The 23958-nt window shown below is 47.1% G+C and overlaps 1 protein-coding gene across 2 annotated transcripts; it reads right to left on the reverse strand.

The window, feature by feature from the left end:
* Positions 1 to 32: 32 nt before the first annotated feature.
* On the reverse strand, positions 33 to 23453 carry PLAT (plasminogen activator, tissue type). 2 transcript variants are annotated; one of them, XM_087938831.1, is made up of 14 exons: positions 23209 to 23453; positions 14878 to 14973; positions 13544 to 13595; positions 11456 to 11587; positions 9312 to 9425; positions 8023 to 8197; positions 7277 to 7368; positions 6015 to 6186; positions 5438 to 5523; positions 4959 to 5148; positions 4023 to 4162; positions 3734 to 3796; positions 2225 to 2373; positions 33 to 1222 (listed from the first exon to the last, which is right to left on the reverse strand). In XM_087938831.1, the coding sequence occupies exons 2-14, from the start codon at positions 14941 to 14943 to the stop codon at positions 1064 to 1066; spliced, it is 1590 nt and encodes a 529-aa protein (XP_087794957.1). In that variant the 5' UTR covers positions 14944 to 14973; positions 23209 to 23453; the 3' UTR covers positions 33 to 1063. The 2 variants fall into 2 exon arrangements, with proteins under 2 accessions (XP_087794957.1, XP_087794956.1); XM_087938830.1 differs by having other exon boundaries at positions 3734 to 3874.
* Between the last annotated feature and the right edge of the window lie 505 nt (positions 23454 to 23958).

Raw genomic sequence — 23958 nt, forward strand, 5'->3', positions numbered from 1 at the left:
GTGTGAAGGACAACGAGCAAAACGAGGATAACTTTAATTTGAAAAAGTTTAATGCATTCAAACATACTGGAGATGATTCCCAATAGTCTTTCTGGTGAGCAGAAGACTGTCAACTCTGCACACCGGGAAACAGGGTTTTGATTTTATACAGAAAATGTGAAATATTTACAGAGTATAAAAATAATCTTTGAAGTTTTATGGAGGGAGGGGGTGCCCAAAGTGGATTCCTCCTTTATATATATATATAGTTTTCCCCCCAAGGATTTCTTCAGTTTTGTAGAAAAGACCTTGAAATTGCTTCCCTTAATTTATAGAAAGAGGATTTTTTTAAAAAATAAATAAAATAGAGGAGGCATATTTGAGGAAGCCCAGGGCCCATCTACTCTCAGTCTCCCCAAAGGAGGCCTTTGCAAGAAGACTAGAGGCAGAGGCAGGGCTCAGGTGATGTTGTAACTAATACAGGTGGTCCTCAACTTACAACAGTTCATTTAGTGACCGAAGTTACAACAGCACTGGAAAAAGGGACTTAAGACTGCTTCTCACAGGATCGTCGCAGCATTCCCTAAGGGTCACGTGATCCAAATCCAGAGGCTTGGCAAACTGACTTGTATTTACGACGGTTGCCGTGTTCTGGGGAGTCACGGGCGACTTTCTGGCAGACAAAAGTCAACGGGGAAGCCAGATTCACTTAACAACGGGCTTACTAACTGAACAACCGCAGGGACTCACTTAACAATCATGGCCAGAAAGGTCGTAAAGCGGGGCAAAACTCACTTCACTGTCTCTCTCGGCGACAAAAATTCTGGTCTCCGTTGTCCTAACCAATTACCTGTAAGCATCCAGCCTTAGGTATGTCTAGAAGTGCTTCTTGAAGGGGGAAAATAAACAAACGCCAATACTATCGTTCTAGCCCGGTTCCTAAACCCGGCCGCACAGACCGTCGTTGCAAGAGGGAGGCCCCACCCAAAGCGTGTGTCTTCCCCCCCGCCCGCCCCCGAGTGATACCGGCTTCCCAGCCTCGTTTCCGGGGTGCGATTCCCTGGTACAAGGAAGCCCCGAAGACTCAGACACGGATGTTCTCCTGGATCCAGTTCAGGTAGCGCACCACGCGCGTGTAAACGCCCGGCGTGTTTTTGGTGCCACAGCCCACCCCCCAGCTGATGATACCGATTAACCTCATGCGCCCATCGTTCAGACAAACCAGGGGGCCTCCGGAGTCGCCCTGCAGGGGAGAGAAGTCGGAGAACGAATGAGTGAGAGACGGCGGCTGAGCTCCCCACAACGCCTGGCTTTCTCTTCTGAGGAAAGGACCCTCCAAGGTTACAATGGTACTTTATTTATTTTTTTAAAAAGTGCCTCCTAGGCATTTTCCACACTCAACAACCCTTGCAACACCCGGATGCTTGGCAACTGGTATGTACTTGTGACAGTTGTGATGTCCAGGGGTCATGGGATTGCCTTGGGCCACCTTCTGACATGTAAAATCAACGAGGAAGCCAGATTCATTGAAACAACGGTGTTACTAACTTAACAATTGTGATGATTTGCTTAACCATTATTGTAATTCGCTTCAGGTAGCTCCCGCTGCCTTAGGAAAGCTCAAAGATCCCTCTCATCCAGGGTACTCTTTTTTTTTTTCCAACATTTACCATCTGGTAGACGGTACAGGATAATAAAAACAAGGACAAATAGGCTGAAAAATAGGCAGTAACTCTAATGAATTCTACTGTATAGCGTGCAATATGAATGCAATATCAGGGGTTTTCAGTTCGATTGCATGGAACGTGAAGGATGTGTGGTCGTGTTTTATTTTTATAGTTCTAATGTACACTGAAGTTATGATGTACATTTAATTTCGTGTATAAGATGCAATGACAATAAACTAAACTAAACCTGTCAAGAAAGGTGCTAAAATAGGGCAGAATTCACTTAACCACTGTTTGGCTTAGCAACAGAAATTTTGGGCTTAATTGTGGTCCTAAGCTGAGGATTACTTAGACTTGTGCATGTCTAAAGCATCACAAACCTCTCCTTTTTCTGAAAGAGTCGCTTCCAGAAATGGCCCGTTACTCCAAAACATCTGGATCCTTGTGTTCCAGAAGGAAAAAGAGGAATTCTGCACTGGGACTGTTCAGCCTTCAGCATCCCCGGTTGTCTACTCTCAAGAGGATGCTGGACCTTTAGACCGACCCTACGAGGTTATTCTTAACATTTTGGAGGTTACCTTGCAGGCGTCGTGAAGTTGTCGCGTATCTCCTGCGCACAACATATTCTCGGTGACGGTCCTATTTGCAAGTCGTGCAGGTGTACAGGAGCTGTCTGGGTAGAGCCTGACGTGTCCTTCCTTCAGACGTTCTGAGTGGAAAGGCGAAGCTGTTGGGCGGAAAAAAGGAACATTGTGAAGAGAGGGGAAAGGTTCTTCTGGGTCATAAATATCACACTTGGGTTCGTACGATTTGCTCGACCTTGATTCTTCGTTAATAAACTACTACCACCTCCGCGTGATATTGACTGCTCAAAGACACCATAGGATAAACTTCATGTGTAATATGTGTGCTGTGCAGTGGTGGGATTCTACCAATTTCCCTACCGCTTTGATGATCGTGCACTTTGCACGTATAGCTTTTCAAACATCAGCTGAGGCTCTGCTGCACCAATCCGCTGAGAGGATAAAGAACAGAAAAGCACTTCTTTCTCCTCTCAGCTGATCGTCGGAGCTATTTGTTACTACAGGTTAGGCACAACCGGTAGCCATTTTTACTACCGGATTGGAGAAACCAGTCCAAACCGGTAGCATTTTAGCACTGATGCTGTGTGAAACCAAGTCGCGAAAACAACATTTCCCAGAGAATGTTGACCCACAAGTAACTCTTGGGATCCAGTCTAGAGTGTTGCGTGAAGGCAGGTCTTCTGAATTAATTGAAGCACGGGGCTTCCTTTTGTGGCTCACTAGGTTGTAAGTTGAGGATTACCTGGAAAGGTAAACCTGACCTATATTCTCCTAAACCAAAAGGCTGAATTGCCACAATCATCGCACAGGGATTTGAGAAGAAGGGGAATTCTAGGAAGGCTTAGGAGGAGGAGATGACTTGAGGATGTGATGTGCTCTAACAGAAAGCAGATGTCTTTGGGGATATATAAACACGGTCCAGCCGTATCAGCTGATTAGTAACCAGATAGGAATGTAAGTCACAGGGCGACGGCTGCATCAAATTCTGAAGAAAGAAGCTGTTTGTTTAGGGAGAGCAGAACATGACAGATGTCTGTTTTCACCATAAATTGACCGAGATCATTTTCAGCAAAGATGAGGGCTCTTCGGAGATGGCATGACCCACAAGGTTGGTCTCGGAAATTTCTCAACAAGACCCTCTTCTCCCCAAAGCCCAGGATTGCTGGAAACAAATCAGACTTTTTTTTTTAAATGTGATTTTTATTCCACCCTGCCCTAAAACAGGGCTGTACAATCTTGGCAACTTTTTAAGACTTGTGGACTTTAACACCCAGAAGCAGAGATCTTAAAAGTTGCCAAGACTGGATCCCCCTTGCCTTAAAAGATGGACATAACATATTCTGCAGCTCCCATCGAGTATTTAGGGAAGAATGAACGTTGGCTGCCTTTCTTTCCAGCCAGGGTTAATTCTGCCCTGGAAATCCTGTCCTGGACTCTTAAAAATAATCTGCAGCCAGATTGTCCTCTAACTCTAAATGGCTGGTGAAAGTGACTCTCACGTACACATTTCGTGCTTCCCATATCCGGACACCTCGCACTCCGTCCAGTCGGGCAGCTGGAGTCCAGCTTTGGGGAGGCAAACGGGATGGACGCTGTCCGTCTCTGTGACACAGTTTTCAAAAGGGTGTTTCAACTTCAGCAGGGCTGTCAAAACAGAAAGCAAAAGGAGAAGGAAAAAAGGCCCACGAGAACCAGAATTCAGAAAAACAGAGTTGGAAGGGACCTTGGAGGTCTTCTAGTCCAGCCCCCTGCTTGAACAGGAGATCAAGTCAGAAGCAGGAAAAATGCTTACCAATGTCATTGTCCAAAGTCCTGGGGTCGTACTTCTCATGTGTAATGTATCTCTCTACCTGGAAGATCTGCTCTGTGGCGGAGGATTTCACACGGAATGTCCGGCCCAGGACAACTTTGAGGCGTCGGGGATGAAAGCTCCTGCACGGAAAACCACAGGTGAGGGCCAGCTTCCAGGGACAACCTGCCTTCCCTCCTAATAATGCAACTCTCTCATTTCTCTTCCCAGTAGGAAGAGAAGGCTTAACTACGGTTAAGCCAACTAGAATGGTTAGCTCTTGGCTGTAAAACTCCCAACAGCAGAAAGAGAAAAGTCTAAATGGGTTAACATCCGGTGTCTGCTCAGGTTTTTACAGCGCGTGCTGAGCTGTTGAGTGAAAACAAGTTTCCATAGTTTGTAAACCCAGCCCGCTGGATTTGCAACAAACTATGGCTTAAGGTAAACCATGGCTCGCCGTGATAAGTCAACTTCGACAATATCAGTGCAGAATATTTGGGTGTGAAAAAGCATCCATGTCTATGCGGATGATCCAGGAAATCTTTTTCATGTTCTAAGAACGTTACACCCTCCAATCCAATGCACCTACACAGCCCTAGCAGATCCTCCAGCGTAGGATTTGAAAGATGCTTGCAATATTTTGACAATGCGAATGCAAAAACTGGGGAGGTTCAAGAGATGGAGGATGATGGCGGTGCTTGCAAAGAAAAATGAAGTGGAACCCCAAATAATTTAGAAGCTGTTGATGTCCACAGCTTCCTGAGACATAACCTCCCTCTTGTGAAGATTTTGCAAACAGCTGTGACCACTGAGCAAGGCAAAGGATGTTGGCTAGATGGGTTTGGTCCTCTGCCCCTAAAGCAAAAATGTCTCCTCTGCTATCCAGGAACTCACTGACTAGCCAAAGTCCAGAGAGTGAGTCACATGTTGATCACTTACCCCTTTGGAAAGCAGTGAGCAGCTGAGAGAACCCAGCAGGAATTGATGAGGATCCCACCACAGTGATAACCTTCTAGACCTCGGTTCTTCACAAAAATGCCCGCCTGCCACGGGTGCGACTCAATATATGAATATGCACCTCCTTTGATCTGGATCTCGGCCACTTTGTGCTTCCTCAGCCCGCAAGTGGCTGCACGTGGGAAAGAAGAAACCAAGGAATAAGATTTAGAGGTGACGAAGCAGTGAAGCTCAACATCTGTTTACAATCACCGTGGAAGCCTGGCACTCGGACGAATTAGCCATCAATAGACACATAGACATAAACAACATCTACTGACGGTGCAATAGAGACAATTAACACATCCCGCTTTTGGGATTTGTGGTTCAGCAACATCTTGAGATCAGTTAGTTCTCCATTCCCAGCATCAGGCATTGGCCGTAATCCCCGGGAAGATACATCAGAGAAAGGACCCACTTACAGCAGACTGGCACGTCACAATGTTCCCATTTTGTCACACCATTCTTGAATATATTGCACCACGGCTGAGTGTCATTGTCAGGATTCCTGTAACACACAAGAAGTAGGAAGGTTAGGAAGACTGCAAGATCTCCTCGTGTAGGTAGTCCTCAACTTACGATCACAATTCACCCCCAAATAATTCCCCCCTGGTAATCAAGACAGTTGTTAAGTGAGTTTTGCCCCATTTTGCAACCTTCCTTGGCACAGTTGTTAAGTGAATCACTGAAGTTGTTAAGTTAGTAACACGGTCGTTAATCGAATCTGCCTTCTCCGTTGAGTCTGCTTTTCAGAAGGTTGCATGACCCCGGGAGACTGCAACCGTCATAAGGACGTGCCAGTTGCCAAGCCTCCAAATGAGCCAAGGAAAAGTCTCCAAATCCCAATACTTGGGACAAGGCACAACCACCACCCCTGCCCCGACTTCATCCCCCGTGGCCCAGTGGGTGCCATATTCCAAAGAACATTCAGAGGAGATTCCGTCATCCAAAGCCCACCTGGGCAGCTATAAAGATTCAACATATACATTTCTGGCTCACCTGCAGTAGTTGTGGCTGCTGAGGCCTAGACGACGGGCTTCGGGATGGAGGGCGTTGTAAACATTCTTGTCAATGAGGTGGGAGTCCCACCTCAGACATGTCAACCCCGATGCTGTTTGGTGATGGCTGCCCCGATAGTCGGTGCCTCTTCCCAAAACACAGGAATGTTTTTCTGCGGCAAAGGATCGGAAAAAGGGATAGGTTGGATGGAGAAAGTCCCCCCCTTTTTCTTTTCATTCTTTAGTTTGGAAACCCCCTTCTACTGTGTTTCTCATGTAATAAGGCCGGGTCTTATTTTTTTTTGAGCCCTGAAAAAATGGCTAGACTGTCTTTTGGGGGGGGTGACTTAATTTCTCCCCCCCCCCCCTTGCATCTTCGGGCGGGCGGGCAGCGACGGCTTGGATGTTGACCTCGGCGTTGGTGGGGCACTTCGTATCGGGGTCAACGCAGGCAGCACCATATCCGGGTGTGCAACAAAAGTACTTCCTAATGGCAAGTCCCCCCGCCATGTCCCCCTCATTTCGCATGTTTTAATATAGGCCTTAATTTGGGAGGAGGGGCTTAATTTCATTTCATGCCTATAAAACATGCTGGGACTTCCTCTTGGGGGAGGCCATATTGTTGGAGAAACAGGGTATTGATTTGGAGGAGTATTGCTATAGGCTGAACATAAGGAAAGATCCTGTCAGATGCAAGCCAATAATATAGGAATCACCCCAGATTGGTAGCCTTTGCTTGGGAGTACTTAGATAAGGTTCCGTGGAACTTAGGGAATGTCAATTTTGGATTGTTTACGATTCTAGGCTAATTCCCTGTTTGAGCCCTCCACCCGGCCTGGCTAGTTCCCAACAGGTCCTTAGCTGAAGTAGGGGCCAATACTCGAATGATCAGAGGGATCCCAACTCAGACATGACTGAAGATGGGAAATAGCCTTAAAAGAGCCATGTAAGTCCTAAAACAAGTCCATCTGAAAATTCAAAAGTTCTCCAACCTGCCACGCCGACCTATGTGAAGGTGAGCCATATTATACCTCTCTACTCATAACTTAGTCAATTATTGACGAAGGCATGAATAAATAAACCACAAAATGGAACCTCTTCCAAATCTGGGTTTGCAATTCCAGAAGAGAAATAGAGGAACAATCATTGTTTGTTTTGAAATGAAAAGCTCGGAGTAACTAATCCCATTTTTAGCCCTGCTTAGGAACGGCACTGTATTTCAGTAAGCATAAAAAGCTTTGAATATAATGGCTTTGAGCTTACCGTCAGCGCAGGACGTAATGCCGCAATATTCCCAGACGTACACATTTCTTTTAAGAACGTGGCACCAGGGTTTTGAGCTTTTATCTGGATTTCTAAAGAGACAATGATAGAACATTCAGGATTGCGATTGTGAGTCTATTGGATGGATGGATGGATGGAAGGGAAGGAAGGAAGGAAGGAAGGAAGGAAGGAAGGAAGGAAGGAAGGAAGGAAGGAAGGAAGGAAGGAAGGAAGGATTGTAGAATAAATAATGCATAATAAAGCAATTCATAAGTGGATTTAAGGACTATGCCTAAGAAAACATATCCCAGTATTGTATTATTTCTAGTGCCCTTCTTTAATTGAGATACTTTTATAAACCTGTTCATTAATCAGAGAAAGATTTATCTTAGCATTTTTCTGAGCAATGTTTTTAATTCCAAGAATACATTTCTGTCTGCAGTAGCTTACACTTACTACTTTTTAATAAAACTTGTTCGTCAAAAAAGATGCTATCAAACATTCTTGGCTCTTGTAAGCCAGTGTTTCCCAGCCTTGGCGATTTTAAGCTCTGTGGACTTCCACTCCCAGAATCCCCCAGCTAGCCATGGAACTGAAGGAGCTGCAGACTGGCCTGAAGCCCTCACAGCTTCATGCTCCCAAGACTGAGAAGTACAGCTACAAAACTACTCAGCTCCTCTCCAAAATGCCAACGATACAAGGAAGGAGAAGACAGACCACACAAGCTGCTGGATTCGGCCTCTTACCGGCAATAATTGTGATCACCAAGCCCCAACTGCAAGGCGTCCGGCCGGTCTGCGTGGAACCCTTTGAAGCGCAAAGCTTTGGTCTTCCAGTTCACACATTCCGCACCGCTCTCGGTTGTGCTCCACGTCCCCCTGTACGTGTCCCCTCCACCCTGGTAACACACAGCTCTGGTATCTGAAGATGGGGGAGAACGAACGTTCCTCGGAGTCTCTTCCAAACTGGCTCCGGAGAAGGCTCCATGCGCCTTCTGGAGGCAGTGCAGAAAATTCGGATCGGAGAGCCGAGGTCTCCAAAGTTGGCCGTCTTAAGACTTGCGGACTTCAACTCCCAATATTCCTCCACCAGCATGGCTGTCTTTCTCATCCGTGGCAACTTTAAGATGGGTGGATGTCAACTCTCGGCCACGTTTGCTGGGGACACCTGGGAGTTGAAGTCCACCCATCTTAAGTTGCCCAAGGTTGAGAAAGCACAGCTGTAGAACTTGCACGAAACTGACTCTACCCTACAGCTTCCTCGCTTTTCAAAGCAAGCGAGAAGCAACAAATTCACTGGAAGCAGATCCTCTTTTCTTCTTCTTTTGAAGGCTAGCATCCACAACTGGAATAATATTTGTGGCTGACGACAGACTAGATCTGACATTAGGTTTCCATAAGCTCCTCTAGCCTGGTCCCTTTTTATTGCTAACATTAGCAATACGATCTGGCGTACGCAAAGCTGCCGTTATATGTATTGACTCTGAGTGCTGCACTTACAAAAGTGGAGTCTGCAAAGCTAGAGGGGACGCAGCACAGGTGAAAATCCACCCCTGGCTTCCTAGATGGCGCATTGTAGGTGCGCAGGCTGAGCCCGAGGGAGGAGTCAAACACGTCATCAGTCATGAGTCCCTGCGTGCCCACAAGACATCTAAGTCCAGCCAGTTCCACTGACTCCGTCGAACGCTAACTTGTTTTGTAGTTCAAATTCTTGTAGGGAGTACAAGTTTTGCAATAAACCTTTATATTCGTTTGAACTAGATAAGATCAGATCACCCTTATTGTTGGGTTTTGTTTTGTTTGCTGTGGACACACTGGCCCACATTAAAAATGAAATTCTGTTGCCTGCTCTCAAAAGTGTAGACATACGTAACACCCATATGCTATATACCTATAGCATATGGGTATATAGCATATGGGTGTATGTCTACACTCACTTATACATACATATAAATATTAACCCCTGTCCATCTTGAGGACATACATCTTGAACTGCCCGACCTGCGTATCAGTTCATCCTCGTGTCACATACTCACCAATTTCACAGAATTTCCCCGAGAAGCCCGGTGGGCAGAAGCAAATGAAAAGGTTGGGGGAATAAAGGGCTTTCTGGCAGCGGCCCCCGTGGAGGCAAAGTGGCTTTATGCAGCCTGTGGGACAGAAAATAACAGCACCTTAATTCCTCCCTTCCGTGCCCGCGCCTGTCTTCGCTTCTTTGCAGGAGGAGGAGAGAGCCATGACACAAAGGCAGGACAGCTAGGTTGATACACAAGAGAAGTTTCCCAGTCATTCCCACCAGAAAGGGTTGAAACCAAACAGCTGTTGGGAACGGTCTTCTCCCAGTCCAATTCCCACTTCCACCTCCTTTCAGCTAAACTGTACTGGGTGGGCCCACCTTAACTGGCCCAGGAGTCTTGACTTCGGCGCGTTGTTCCTTCCTACTTCTGCATTTCCTTTCTGCAACCAGGCTGGTTTCTTTCTGCCACCTGCTCCCAATCTACCCTGGACAGAGAGAGCTAGTTTGGGGACAGGTTTGGCCCAAGGCGCTGGGCTAGAAACTAGGAGGCTGTGAGTTCTAGTTTTCCTTGAGGCACAAAAGCTGCCTGGGAGACCTTGGGCCAGTCCCTCCCGCTCAGCCCAGGGTGGGGGCAGTGGGGAAGGGGTTGGGGGCCGGATGGGGAGAGGACCCAGGGCCGTTATTCTCCTTCGCCAGAAGTTCTTTCCCAGCCCAAGTGCCGATGTCGGAGAAGGACGAAATGCTGGCATGGGACAGGAACACCTAGGCTGTAGACACTAGCAAGCTAGGATCAGAGAATCATATAATCACAGGGCTGTAAGGGAACTTGGAGGTCTTCTAGTCCAACCCCTGCCAAAATCAAAAGACCTTACTGATCCTGGGCTATTGGCTGTCCAAACTTTTCTTTGAAGACCTCCAGCGATGGCGTAGCCACAACTCCAGGAGGCAAGCTGTGTCATTGTCCTCCTCAACAAGCTTCCGCCACCCGTTGGTTCTCGTCCTGCCCTCAGGTGCTTTGGAGAATGAACCAACCGCCTCTTCTGTGTGTGACAGCTCCTCAAGTAGTGGAAGACGGCTATTAGGCCCGTCTTAATCCTCCTCTTCATTAGGCTGGACGTAGTTTCCAGCTCTCTATAACTGCTGATCTTTCTCTGCACTCTTTCCAAGGCCTCAGCATCTCTTTTGCATTGTATCGGCCAGAACCGGACATAGTATTTCACGTGTGGTTTTACCAGCACGGTGTAAAGCAGTACTATCACTGGTCTTGATGCTATCACTATTGATGCGGCTACAATGGCTTTTTTTGGCAGCTACAGCAGACTGCTGGCTCCTACGTAAGTGATGGCTCAACTAGGGCAGGTAGATTCCTCTCCCCGTTGTTATGTTAGAGCCGATTACCACCTGTTCTGTACTTGTGCATTTGTTCTGCCCGGCCAAAGTGCAGGGCCTTACCTTTCTCATCACCCAATTGCACTTCTTTCTATAGTCTCCAGGGTTCAAGTCTCTCAAGAACCTTCTGGAACTTGAGTTTCCCTTCCAAAACGTTACCAATTTAGCAAGCTGGCTCCTACTTACAATAGAGTAGAATTGGAAGGGACCTTGGAGGTCTTCTAGTCCAGCCCCTACTCAAGCAGGAGAACCTATGCCATTTCAGACAAGTGACTATCCCCAGACTCTTCTTAAAAACCTCCAGGGATGGAGTGCCATGATTTCTGGTGGCCAGCTGTTCCACTGGTTAATTGTGTTCACTGTTAAGAAGTTTCTCCTTAATTCCAGATTGGTTCTCTCTTTGTTCAGTTTCCATCGTTTCTTGTCCTGCCCTGGGGTGCTTTGGAGAATAATTTGACCTTCTCTTCTTTGTGAGGCGGCCCCTTAGGTACTGGAATACTTAAGTGGTGGCCCATTAGGATGCCAGTAGGATATCACAGAAACCCTATTGCAGGCTGTGGGCCACACCCTCCCTCTCCGACCAACAGAATTGCTGCTGTGTCGAATATAGGAGCATGAAGCTTTACGGGCTGTTGGTTTGAGCTCCAAAGCTGGCCACTTGGTAGAAGACATGAAGCTTCCTGGACTATATGTACCATGTACAGAATAAAGGCGGGTTAGAAGCCTAACCAATAAATGCCATCGCTGGATTTATAAGCCCCACGTGGAACTCACCTCTGACAGGGACTGCGTGGCAGAAGATGCCGCTGTTCTCACACCGACAATATTCCGTTCTCTCTCTGACGCGGCGGAGCCAACTCTCCTTCCAACTGTAGGCCTGTTTGGTGTAGGGGTCTCTGCACTTGCCTGTAATCAAAAAGGACAAGAAATCCTTCCCAGGTGCGACGGCAAGACATGAGTTCCGCCTTTTCTCCCTTCACCATTGTGTATGCAGCACAGAACAATCTACAGCTTGGATCGACTCTCCTCCGCGAGCCTCATTTTTGTCCCACCCGCAAAAAAGGAGTTTTCTTCCTCCAAAGATATGGCAAGCCACCCAAACCACATCTGAAAAGCGTTCTCTGCGACGCCAGTTCGCAACCTTATTTATTTGCTTGGGCAGCAGAAAATGTTTTTATAAAAGGGGTTGACCCGAGTGAACAATTGTATGCCTTTCCTGCTTTTATCCCGCTGCCGTTGATGTGGTTTTATTATTGGCATGGTTTATTACGCTAGGTTTTACTGACATGGTATTTCCTACACCAGCCTGGCATTCGATGAGGAAAGGCAGTTATAGACCTATTTAAATATAAAAGAAAAGGACCAAGGGTGTGCCAAATCTAAAAGACTCTTGTCAGATTAGTCTGTGGGGACAAAGCTTGGCTAATCTCTTTTCTTAAAAGTGCAAATCTCCCGGCCCTCTTGAGGAGCCCTAAGAATCTTCTCAAGAATCGAGTAGAACCACAGAAACTGCAGGAAGAGAACTGGATGTTTTCCGCTGTTTTGGAGGATCGACGCAGGCCGTTGCTTTGCTGTTCACATGATCTGCAGATGCAGATAGGCCTTCACATGCGACTACAATTCAAACCGCCCCACCATTTTTTTTTGTTGCTAAGTGAGACATGTTTTTTATCCCATTGGATGACCTTTCTCGCCGCAGTCGCTAAAGTGAATCGTCGCTCTTGTTAAATTAGCATCGTGGTTTTTAAGCGGACCTGGATTCTACGTTGACTTTGCTCGTCAGAAGGGGGATCACGTGACCCCCCGAGAGACACCGCAACGGCCGTAAATATGAGTCCGTCGCTAAGCACCTGAATTTTAATCACAGGACCACGGGGAGGCCGTAACAGTGGTGTGAAAAACGGTCATGAGCCACTTTTTCCAGTGGTCTTGTAACTTTGAACGGTCACTAGATGAACTGTTGTAGGTCAACGACTACCTGTATTTGGAAAGGCACTGAATTCCCATTTTCCCACATACACACACCCCAGTATTTACTCTTTGGGCATTCCATCCTTTGGGGGATGCACTATCAGCCACCTTCTTCCGATTTAGAAGATAGAATAATAAATAAGAGTTGGAAAGGACCTTGGAGGTCTTCTCATCAAAGCCTTCTACCACCCTAGTCGTGTGGCTGTTCTCTTCCTGCAAACCTCCACAATTCCAGGAGGCAAGCTTTGATTAACTGTTTTCCCTGTCAGGAAATGTCTTCTTAGTTACAGATCGGGTCTCTCTAATGAGCTTATCTGAGATAGTTTGAGGACTCCTGCCTGGGGAAGAGGGTTGAAGTAAAAGACTTTTGGTCACCATGCTATAAAAAAAGACGTTGAGACTTTGGAAAAAGTTCAGAGAAGAGCAACTAAGAGGATCAAAGGCCTGGAGACTAAAACGTATATGAAGAACAGCCGCAGGTTTTGGGCTTGGCTAGTCTAGAGAAAAGAAGAATTAGGGGTGACATGATGGCAGCATTCCAGTATTTGAGGGGCTGCCCCAAAGAAGAGGGAGTCAAATTATTCTCCAAAGCACCCGAGGGCAGGACAAGAAACGATGGATGGAAACTAACCAAGAAGAGAAGCAACTTTGAATTAAGGAGAAACTTCCTAACAGGGAGGACAATTAACCAGTGGAACTACTTGCCACCAGAAATCGTGGGTGCTCCGTCACTGGAGATTTTTAGAAGAGACTAGACAGCTACTTATCTGAAGTGGTATAGGTTCTCCTGCTTAAGCAGGGGGCTGGACTAGAAGACCTCCAAGGTCCCTTCTAACTCTATTCTATTCCTATTCTTTCATACTTCCATAGTCTCCTCCAATGGGCACTTACCTCTTCTTAGTTGACTTTCTCGGCCACTTTGGGTAATGCGTACAAACAGGTCCTAGAAAGAGAAAAAGAGCAAACAAGACCATCAAGAATAGAAAGTTGACTAAATTCCAAGGGTTAGAAAAGGGGGGAACCTTGGAGGTCTTCTAGTCCAACCCCCCTCCTCAAACAGGAGACCCTCCACCATTCCAGACAAATGGCTGTCCAATCTCTTCTTGAAAACGTCCAGTGAGGAGCACCTACCACTTCTGAAGGCAAGCCATTCCACTAATTAATTGTTCTCATTATTTTTTCTCATAGTACTGCTCGTTATCATAATTCTCATTACTCTTAGAGGAGAACCAGCACGAGCCTTTGGAAGAAGTGTTTCATAAACCCTGGTGTCCATAGGTTTTGTGTGTGTGTGTGCATCACGACACATGAGATGCCAAACCTCAGCGCAAGTCGTGCCTTTTTGTACAGAGGCACAAGAGGAACAGAGCTGGCAAGAGGATCCCTTCGGATAGCGATCCCACTTCCACCATCCTCCTCCTCGAATGCTCCAAATTGAGATACAGCTGGCGGATGACCCAAAAAATAATAATATGAAGGCAGGATTTGATTCTAACAGTAGAAATGCTAAAAGGGAAAAGCGGCAGGAAGATTTCATCCACACCTGACGGTGTAAAAAAGCTGAGGTGATAGCAGTCTTCCAATATCTCAGGGGCTGCCCCACAGAAGAAGGAGCCAAGCTATCCTCCAAAGCTCCAGAAGGCAGGACAAGAAGCAATGGGTGGAAATTAATCCAGCAGAGAAGCAACCTAGAACCAAGGAGACATTTCCTGAGGTTGTCAACCATTAACCGGTGGAACGGCTTGCCTCCAGAAGATGTGGGGGCTTCATTGCAGGAGGCTTTTTAAGAAGAGACCGGACAGTCACTTGTCTGAAATGCTGTAGGGTCTCCCGTTATAGGGTATAGGGCTGGACTAGAAGGTTCACTTCCAACTCTGTGATTCGATTCTGCTATTCTCTTAAGAGCCTTCCTCTTTAGGAAGCTGTTTGTGATTGGACTTGGATCCAGCTCAGAGATTTGCAGGACTGGATCCTTCTCTCGTCCGTCTTCCTTTTGTATCTTTCAAAGAACCCGACTAGCTTTCTCAGCTCGGTGAACTTGGCCGTGAGCCTTTTTGTCCCAAGGCCCAAATAAATACTCTTTTGATCGATGACGCCGCTCGAGCCAAGCTTACAAAACAAAACAAAAAACCCATCTGTTTTCTGACGGGAGTCCCTAAAACCGCACCTGGCTGCCGAGCAAAGCCAGCGAAAAGCCCACCAGATGGGCCACGCCGGCCTCTTACCTGACACTGAAGCACGGCGATTGCTCCTGCCAGGAGGAGGAAGAGAAAAGTCCGTCTTGGGCTCATTTTGTTCTCTTTCAGCCAGCCAGAAAGCCCCTAAAAGGCAGCCAAGGAAAGATGTTAGCGTAAGGAGGCGATGCGACTGGTGCAGAATTAATGCAAGAGTCCTGGAGCTTCGCTTGCAAGGCAGAGGGGGGCGGGTAGTGGGGAGGACAAGCAAGCACACATTAGCTGGTTCTGGCCGAAGGATAATGGGAACAGATGGCTGGGGGAGGATTTCTCCTTAGTCAGCTGTAGACCGAGCAACAGCAGTTGCACGACGGCACCAAGGACACTTAGTTTAAGGCAGCCGGGCTGATCTGCTCCCACAGCTTATCTCCATCCCATAATAGTGCCCTAGAACTGCTGTTTTCCTTTCTGGTCTTTGGCTCTGGATGTTGAAAGGAGCTGCCTCGGCCTGAAAGCCGAGGTTGTGGTTTTTGGTTTTCTGTTGGTCTGGGTCACTGGGGCTTCGCTTGTGTGACTCATTCATCCCAGCCATAACAGACGTCCGGGGTCTTTTAAGTCAGCTCCCCAAAATTAAACCTTTTCTGACCTTGGAGGGGCAACGAGGCTGAATTTGGACCGTCCCACCCTCTTCATGTCACTGCAGTCATTGTCCGGGGCAAATGTTATCATTACTTACGCTCAGTTTCCCCAATCTGAAAACGATCTTCTGCGGGAATCTTACCGTTTTTGTATGGTGCATATAGCAAAGGTTAAAACCAAGCAACACCCTGGAGAAATTCGAAGCTGGTGGGACCAACTGGGAAACTGGGAGGGGTGGGAGATGACTGGGGCGTGAGTCACTTAGCCAGAAACCAAAACAGAAAAAAAAAAAAAGAGAGATAAAGCTTTGGGTTCAAATAAGAATGAGCTTTGACAAAAGTAAACTAAGTGAAAATGAACCATTTCACAGCTGCCGAAAAAGAAAAAGAAAAGTCAAATAGGAAGAGGGGAAATAACAGCCAGAGGATTTTTGAATTCTCCATTGTTCAACAGCAAAGGTGCAAAGTTTTCAGGCTTAAGCTGCAATTGGCCTGAATGGCAAGGCTTTCTCTCCAAAAAAGAAGAGGCTAAGGTGGAATTAACCACCTATAAGGAAGGTTCTATTGAGGGCCTAGCGGTGAAGACTCTCCCACTTGGAAGTTTGAGAGTGTTCAATCCTAGGTAGCGGCAGAAGTTTTTGTCTCCTAGGGTGCAGAGAAAAAATAATAATCTGCTGCCAACTCTGCCTTGGATCAGGAAGGGCATCCGGCCAGTAAATGCTCCGCTCCGTCCAGTCACCCTGACTCTACCCTGAATTAAGGGATTACGGAGTCATAAAAAGGGAGTTTTAAGGTGGGTTCTATTGAGAAGTATGGGGTTATTGGTTGCAGGACATCCTAACAGTTCACTTCTTTTTCGCCAATAACTTCATCATGCCTCCTCTTTAGAACATAGAATAATAGGACTGGAAGGGACTTGAAGGCCTTCTAGTCCAGCCCCGCTACAGGAAATCCTACACTATTCAGGATAGCTGTCCGATCCTTTCTTAAGACTCTTAAATATGAACTAGATGAAATATGGAGCTGGCTCGGGGTTTCCGCACAGCCTGAATGCAAGATACCAAGCTCCCATGAAATGGGAACCCAAGACAGAACTTCAGATGTGGTAGCAACTCAAGAACCAGCGGGTGGTGGGTGCAGTATGGATGGCCCTCTGCCACCCAAAGGTCTTGGGGGGTGTTTTGGATGAACCCAGAGGAGCCCAGAGAAGCAGCTGGGCAGGATGAGCGCAGTTAAACAACTGTCCCCGTCGGTGCAAAATCCCAGAAAAATGGCATTTTCTTCCTGTTCATAAACTGAAGGAGCTCTGAGATGCTTTGGCCGAGCTAAACCCAAGGTTAAGGAAACCCCAAGCAACCCCCTGTTTGCAAAATATTCCGGGCTCAGAACAAGCAATAAAGAGGCTAATTTAACAGGCAACTGGGTAGGCGAATAGAAATAACAGAAATAACAGATTGGAAGGGACCTTGGAAGACTTCTAGTTTAACACACACACACACACACATACACACACCCTTAGTTAGGGTTCACACATCAGGCTGGCGCCCAAAATAACCTAGCCCCATTCTGTCTGAGCCGGTTATACAAATCCAGCCTATTGTTTTAACAATCTTTCCAGAGCTTTCCGATCTTGGATTCTACGGTGCCACTGAAGGGGGCATGATTGCCCTTAGGCCACGTTGACTGATGGCGCCACCTCCCGCCAATGTGAAGATTTTCACCGGCTCTCAGGGAAGTCGAAAACTGGCCCTGGCACTCTGGTCTATGCTCCCAACCTTCCAGCCGCCTGAGATCACGGACATCCATTGTGGGTCTGTGCTTAGGTTTGCCCCAAGCGGGGCCAATAGATCGCACAACTCAAAATGCCCAGGCAGCAGAGGCTTTCAAGCACCCTTAGTGGGTGACAGGTTGAAGCGGGTTCAGGTGCCCAGAGGAGGAATTAAAAGAGGGAAATGGCTCCGTTATCTTCCCTTTTCTCTTTGGGTGGCTGTGCTATGATTTCGTCTTTCTTATTTTAAAAGGAAAGCAAACTGGCATGGTAGATTGTGCAGGGGAGGGAGGGAGGGAGGAGATGGAGGGGAGGGAGGGAGGGAGGGAGGGAGGAAGAGAGAGAGAGAGGGGGAGGGAAGGAAGGAGGGAAGGAAGGAGGGAAGGAAGGAAGGAAGGAAGGAAGGAGATGGAGGAAGGATGGAGGAAGAGAAGGAAGGAAGGAAGGAAGGGAAGGAAGAAAGGAAGAGAGAAGGAAGGAAGGAAGGAAGGAAGGAAGGAAGGAAGGAAGGAAGGAGAGAGAGAAAGTGAGAGGGGAGGAAGGAGGGAAGGAAGGAAGGAGAGAGAGAGAAGAAAGGGAGAGAGAAGAAGGAAGGAAGGAGAGAAGGAAGGAAGAGGAGGGGAGGAGGAGGGGAGGGAAGGAGGAAGGAAGAGAGAGAGAGAAAGAAAGAGAGAGGGAGGGAGGGAGGGAAGGAAGGAAGGAAGGAGAGAGAGAAAGTGAGAGGGGGAGGAGGGAGGGAAGGAAGGAAGGAGAGAGAGAGAGAGAGAGAAAGAAAGAGAGGGAGGGAGAGAAGGAAGGAAGGGAAGAAGTAATAATGCAAGGGAAGCTATTATGAATAAAACCAAGTCTTCTTGAAACACATCCCCTGACGACTTCATGAACACATCCCTGCAGTTTTCTTGGCAACAGGAAAAAAGGAAAAGTGGTTTGCCAGTATCTTTCCTGGAATGTTTTATAAGTCTGATGAAAGCCGATCTGGTTAATTTTCATTCCAGCTCCAGAAGGAATAATGCAGCATTGAAACAAATAACTTCAGTGATTAGCAGTCCAAATCCCCACTGAATTGGAGAATCAGGGCGAGAGGCTCTGGGTTCATTTTCCAGTAACTTGGCCATTATTCTTATTTTTTTGTTAAAAACAAAGAAGTCTTGTTGAAAGAGACAATTTAAAGAAGTCACTCGTTGCCCTGGCTGGCAGTTCCCTTCCTAAGATGCCAAGTGGAAGAGTGAAGTGGATGTGCTTATTTATTTTATTTTTTTTAAGAAAAAAAAAACTCGACCAGGAAAACAAAATACGGTAACCTCTCTCTTTTCTGTCTGACATACATTATTTTCAGAATTCTTTCACTCTGCAAAGAAGGAAAGACTATCCATCTCTCCGTCTGTCTGTCCCTCTTTGGACAAGGTGTGAAGACACCAAGGGGCAAATTCAACCCATCATTGGTTGAAATAGCCTGGGGGGCTTTCCTGCCTGAGTACAGGGTCGTCTAGAAGACCTTCAACATCCCTTCCAACTCCGTTATTCTGTATCTCAAATACTTCGACTGCCAGCAGCTTGCTAAAGACTTGGTCCGGTTTTCCACCCAGTAAGGAGGCCGTTCGATGAAGATAAGCTATCTTATTGAAACCAGGTGGCCAAACAGATCTCAAAACTGTGGCTCGTTGCGCTGCATGAAGCCCAGCCTTTTATTTTGAGTTTTGTTTTGGTTTAGAATTCAGTGCCTTGTAGGAATCGAGAAAACGAGAAAAAACAACAACCAGGAACCAGCTCTGGGAAAGCACACAGAGGCGAGTTTGCTGTCTCCCCTTTATTTATGATTATTTCCCATTCCTGCAAAACTTTGGAAAGAAAATGGAGCGAAGGGGCTTGGGATCCTGTCTATTTGTCCACCCCTCAACAGGACAATGATGGGGTGGGAGAAATCAAGGACTGAGGATCAAGCTTGGAACACGGCCAGGAGAAATGCAGAGAAAAACATTTTAAAAAATTCTTCCAGGTGTCCCTACTTGAGCAGCAAGGCCGCCCCAATTGTTCCTTGCTTCTTCCTGGTCACATGACCCAACGGGAAACTATTATTAAAGCGTGAGAAAAAAAATCCCCAAAGTTCCCCCTCCCTGGTTAAAGTCACCTTTGGGGCCCAGAAGAACGAGGTGTGATTCGCCTTCTGCCAAATAAAACAAATCTTCTCTTCACCTTTTTTCATTATATACAAGAACACGATCCTGAGCACCCTTCAAACTTCTTGAGGAAAGCAATTTCTTTAGGTACCTAATTTAATCTTTTTTTCTGTTCCCTTCTTGATTTCCCACTTGGCATTCCACCATTTCTCCCAGATGTTGTGGTTTCCTGACACAGTAGCAGTAAAACAGAATTGGGAAGGGACCTTGGAGGTCATGTAGTCCAGCCACCTGCTGTGCTGTGCTGTGCTAGAAAATTCTGGGAGTTGAAATCCACAAGTCTTAAAAGTGGCCAAGTTTGGAGACCTCTGCCCTATACCACCCAGAAAACTTAGAATAGAATATAGAAAAAATTAGAAAATGGAATAGAATAGAATTCAGAATTGGAGTAGAATAGAGAAATAGAATAAAATAGAATTGAATTCAGAATTAAATAGAATAGAGAATAGAATAGAATATAGAAAATAGAATAGAATTCAGAATTAGAACAGAATAAAATATTAAAAATATAGAAAATGGAATTAAATAGAATGCAGAATTGGAATAGAATAAAGAATAGAATAGAATTCGGAATCTTCTTGAAAACCTCCAGTGTTGGAGCAATTACAACTTCCAGAGGTAAGCCTTTCCGCGGATTGGTCTTAGTGTCAGGAAGCGTCTCCTTAGTTCTAGGTTGGATCTCTCCGTGGCAGGTTTCCACCTGTTGTAATTTCTTGTCCTGCCCTCAGGTGCTTTGGAAAAAAGCTAGCCCCCCTCCTCTCTGTCAGAGCCCCTCAAGCACTGGAAGACCCTTACCGCGTCACCCCAGTCCTTCTCTTGGTTAGACATATCCAGCTCCTGCAACCATTCATCGTGTGTTTTAGCCTCCACAGTTTTATCCAGTACTTGTTATTTTAGAGTTAGACAATTTGGGACGGTTGAGATGTTATTGGCTATAAGTCTCACCCGGCTAGGGAAGAATATGAATTAAATTAACTAATTTTATTAAATTAATTAAATTAAAAGACCTTGTATCATACAGAGAGTATGCAAGGTAAGTAGGGATTTGAACTGGCTTTCCCTTATACACCTAAATGGGTTAGTTTACAAAACTCACGGAACTGAAAACCAGCCTAGTGCATTCTAGCCCGATATAATATGTTCAGCCCTTGTGATTAATTTATGCTTGTGTTGTGCAAATTCAGAAGTCAAGAAATTCAATGAATTACAGTTCACCGGGATTTTTTTTCTTCTAATTATGAGTAAGTTGTTTCTTGCCACTCCTGGTTCGCAGCTTGGTTGGTTGGCTGACTTAGTTACCTTCTATAAAAGAGCTATATCAAGTCTGGTATTACTAAGAATTTCATGTAGGAACAAGGAAGAGTTTAGAAGAAAGGTATGGAATTACTAAATACTCCGTGATTTTTATTTTCTTCCTTCTGGATACCGGCTAACTGTGACAGAATATGATTAAGGCTGTCATTCCTGAATTGATTTATTTTGCAATCTGAACTCATTGCGCCAGTTGTAAAAGGATTTGAAGAGGACATTCCATCAGTTCCATGGACCGTCAACCTAAGTCACCCTTACAGGAAATACAGGATCATATTTCTTCCAGGTAAGACAGATGCCTTTGGGAGACCCACCCATTCTCACAACCAGTTTGGTCTAGTGGTTAAGGCATCAGGCTGGAAACCAGGAGACGGTGAGTTCTAGTCTCGCCTTAGGCATGAAACCCAACTGGATGCCTTTGGGCCAATTACCAGGAGGCAGTGAGTTCTAGTACTGCCTTAGGCACACAAAAGCTGGCTGGGGGACTTTGGGTCCTCTCTCAGCCGAACCCAACTCACAGGGGAAAAGAGAAGGAAGAAGGAATGTTATCTATGTTCGCTGTCTTGAGTTACTTATAAAGTAATGGAATAAAAATCAATCAAACGAATAAATATAATATGGATACTCCCCTGTTTCTATAAGTTCCCTCTAGTGCTTTTTCCAGGTCCCTTCTCTTCTTATTGGGCAATGGCAGTCTTAAACACACACACACACACACACACACACAAAATGCACACTATTTTTGAAAAAAGACATGTATACAGAAGAATCTGGCAGTTGTGCGAATAAATGGACGACTTGGCTGATTAAGAGTCCCAAACAACTTTTTTCTCTCCCTTCGATGTGTTAAAGTTTATTTCCTACCCATCCCAGTTTGTACCAATGAATCCAGAAGGCCTCAGACAGAAGACGCTGCATTCGTCTCCCTCCGTCGTGACTACCTCACGTGCTTAACCGGATCAAGTGAAGAGCTAATAAGGATGACCCTTGATGAGGCTCTACATCAGGGGCGTCCAACCTTGGCAATTTTAGGCCTTGTGGACTTTGATTCCCAGAATTCCCCAGCCAGCTCTGAACCTGAAGGACCAAGGTGATGTTTCATGACCTAAATCTGCCTTTCCTCGGTCTAATGCCCGGCTTAGATGAATTTGGGATTTGGAAGTGCAAGGCCTTCACGTTGGCGAAGGCCAGCTCCTGGGTCTGGGAGTTGCACTTCCAACTCATTTGCAGAGGAGCACTTTGGCACGAGATTGTGCTAAGACTAGAAGTGTCCAACCTTGGCAGCTTCAAAGCCGGTGGGCTTCAACTCCCAGAATCCCCCAGCCAGCATGGACAAGACTGGACATTCTTGTTCTAGGTTTTGCATACTGCATTTCCCCACACGCCTCCCAAATCTAGTTCATTCATTTAAAAGCGGATGGACTGTGCAAATCTAAACCATGGTGGTGCTTTCCTTAACTTTCCTTCCTTTAGCACGGGGGTCTCCAACCTTGGCCCCTCTAAGCCTGGAGGACTTCAACTCCCAGAATCCCCCAGCCAGCTTTTCCTTCTTCTCCTCTGTTTCTACCAAAGGAATCTGTCTAGAGGGAATCTGTCTAAACGGCACCCAGGGCAGAGAGAGCTCTTGCAATCTAAGGAATCTGCAGTGGGGATCACTTGATCCGGCCTTCTTTTCTCTTTTGACTCCGCTTGCCCAACCGATCCCGGGCTACTTTTGCGCTGGAATCTTGCAACTAAGTTGGAATCATAAGGGGGTAAGGGGGTAGAATACAGTCTTAACTCAGGGGTCTCCAACCTTGGCCCCTTTAAGCCTGGAGGACTTCAACTCCCAGAATCCCCCAGCCAGCAAAGCTTTAAGCCCTTTAAGCCTGGAGGACTTCAACTCCCAGAAGTCCTCCAGGCTTAAAGGGGCCAAGGTTGGAGACCCTTGCTTTTAGCACACCACTGGTTTGTCAACCCCATGTCTTGGCGGCCAGAGGAGGAGGAGGAGGAGGAGAAGAAGAAGAAGAAGAAGAAGAAGAAGAAGAAGAAGAAGAAGAAGAAGAAGAAGAAGAAGAAGAAGAAGAAGAAGAAGAAGAAGAAGAAGAAGAAGAAGAAGAAGAAGAAGATGATAAGGGCATCCGCTCTACGATTGCACCTGCTATCAGTCCTCGGGCAGAGGAACCAGAGGAAGGAAGCGCTTCCTTCTCGGAGGAAAAACCATCCTCAAGCGAAACCTAACCCGAAACCTAACTCCGGTTCCCCACGTTTGTGTTGGCCTGCAACTCGCACACGCCCAGCCAACGCGCAGCGCTCAACCCGAACCGCAAGTTTCTTTCTCCCACCTTCCACCGGCGGCTCGAGGCGTTTCAGGCCGGGGAGGAGGAGGAGCGGGGGGGGGGCAGCCTCAGAGACGCCCCCATCCCGGATCCCGTCCGCCTTTCCCCCCTTCGGCCCGGGCCCGCCGGGTAGCCAAAAAAAAGGCGTCGGCGGCGCAACAGCCGTTTACCTGCCTTGCCTTGCTGAGGATGCCTCCGCGAAGTTCGCCCGCCGGGGCTCGGATGAGGCAGCTCAGCCGGGGCTCCGGCTTAAAACCGCGGCCGGAGGGCGGAGACGGTCGGCGAAGGGGCGGGCTTGCCGCAGTCCGCGCGGCCAAGGTGGGCGGCGGCCGGGGAGGGTGGGGGCTTCTCCGGGCGGCGGAAGCAAGCGGGGCTCAGGCCGAGGCCCCACGCCGGGGAATGCGGGCAGCGCCCCTTCCAGGACGGGCGGCGGTCCGGGAGAAGATCCCGAGGGAGCAGCTGGAAGAAGGAAGCGCGGGGGGTACTTGGAGACCTCTCTTCCCGCCGCCTCCCCCGACTTTCCGAGGGTGGGACCAGGAGGGAGGCTACGGCATTTTCCAAAACACAACTGGACCTTCTCGGTGCTTTCGGGAGAGAAGGAACCCGCAGCTAAGGAGAAACTTCCGGAGAGTCAGCACAATTATCCAGAAGTTGTGGGGGCTTCTTCATCACCCGGGGAGGTTTTTAAGAAGAGGCTGGACGGCCATGGTATATAAGGAATCCTTGTCTAGGGAGGTTTTCAGTCGTCCAGGCCATGCTTGTTTCCAAAACACAACTGGACCTTTTTGGTGCTTTCTTTGAAAAAGTGTTGCTGCTTCATCTTCAGTTCCCTACCCGGTTTCTCCAACAAGACGGCCTCCCCCAAGAGGAAGTCCCAGCATGTTTTATAGGCATGAAATGAAATTAAGGCCCTCCCCCCC

The sequence above is a fragment of the Pseudonaja textilis genome, chromosome 9 (assembly GCF_049901715.1).
Source record: "Pseudonaja textilis isolate UNSWEBS1 chromosome 9, rPseTex1.2, whole genome shotgun sequence".
NCBI classification, from domain to species: Eukaryota; Metazoa; Chordata; class Lepidosauria; order Squamata; family Elapidae; genus Pseudonaja; species Pseudonaja textilis.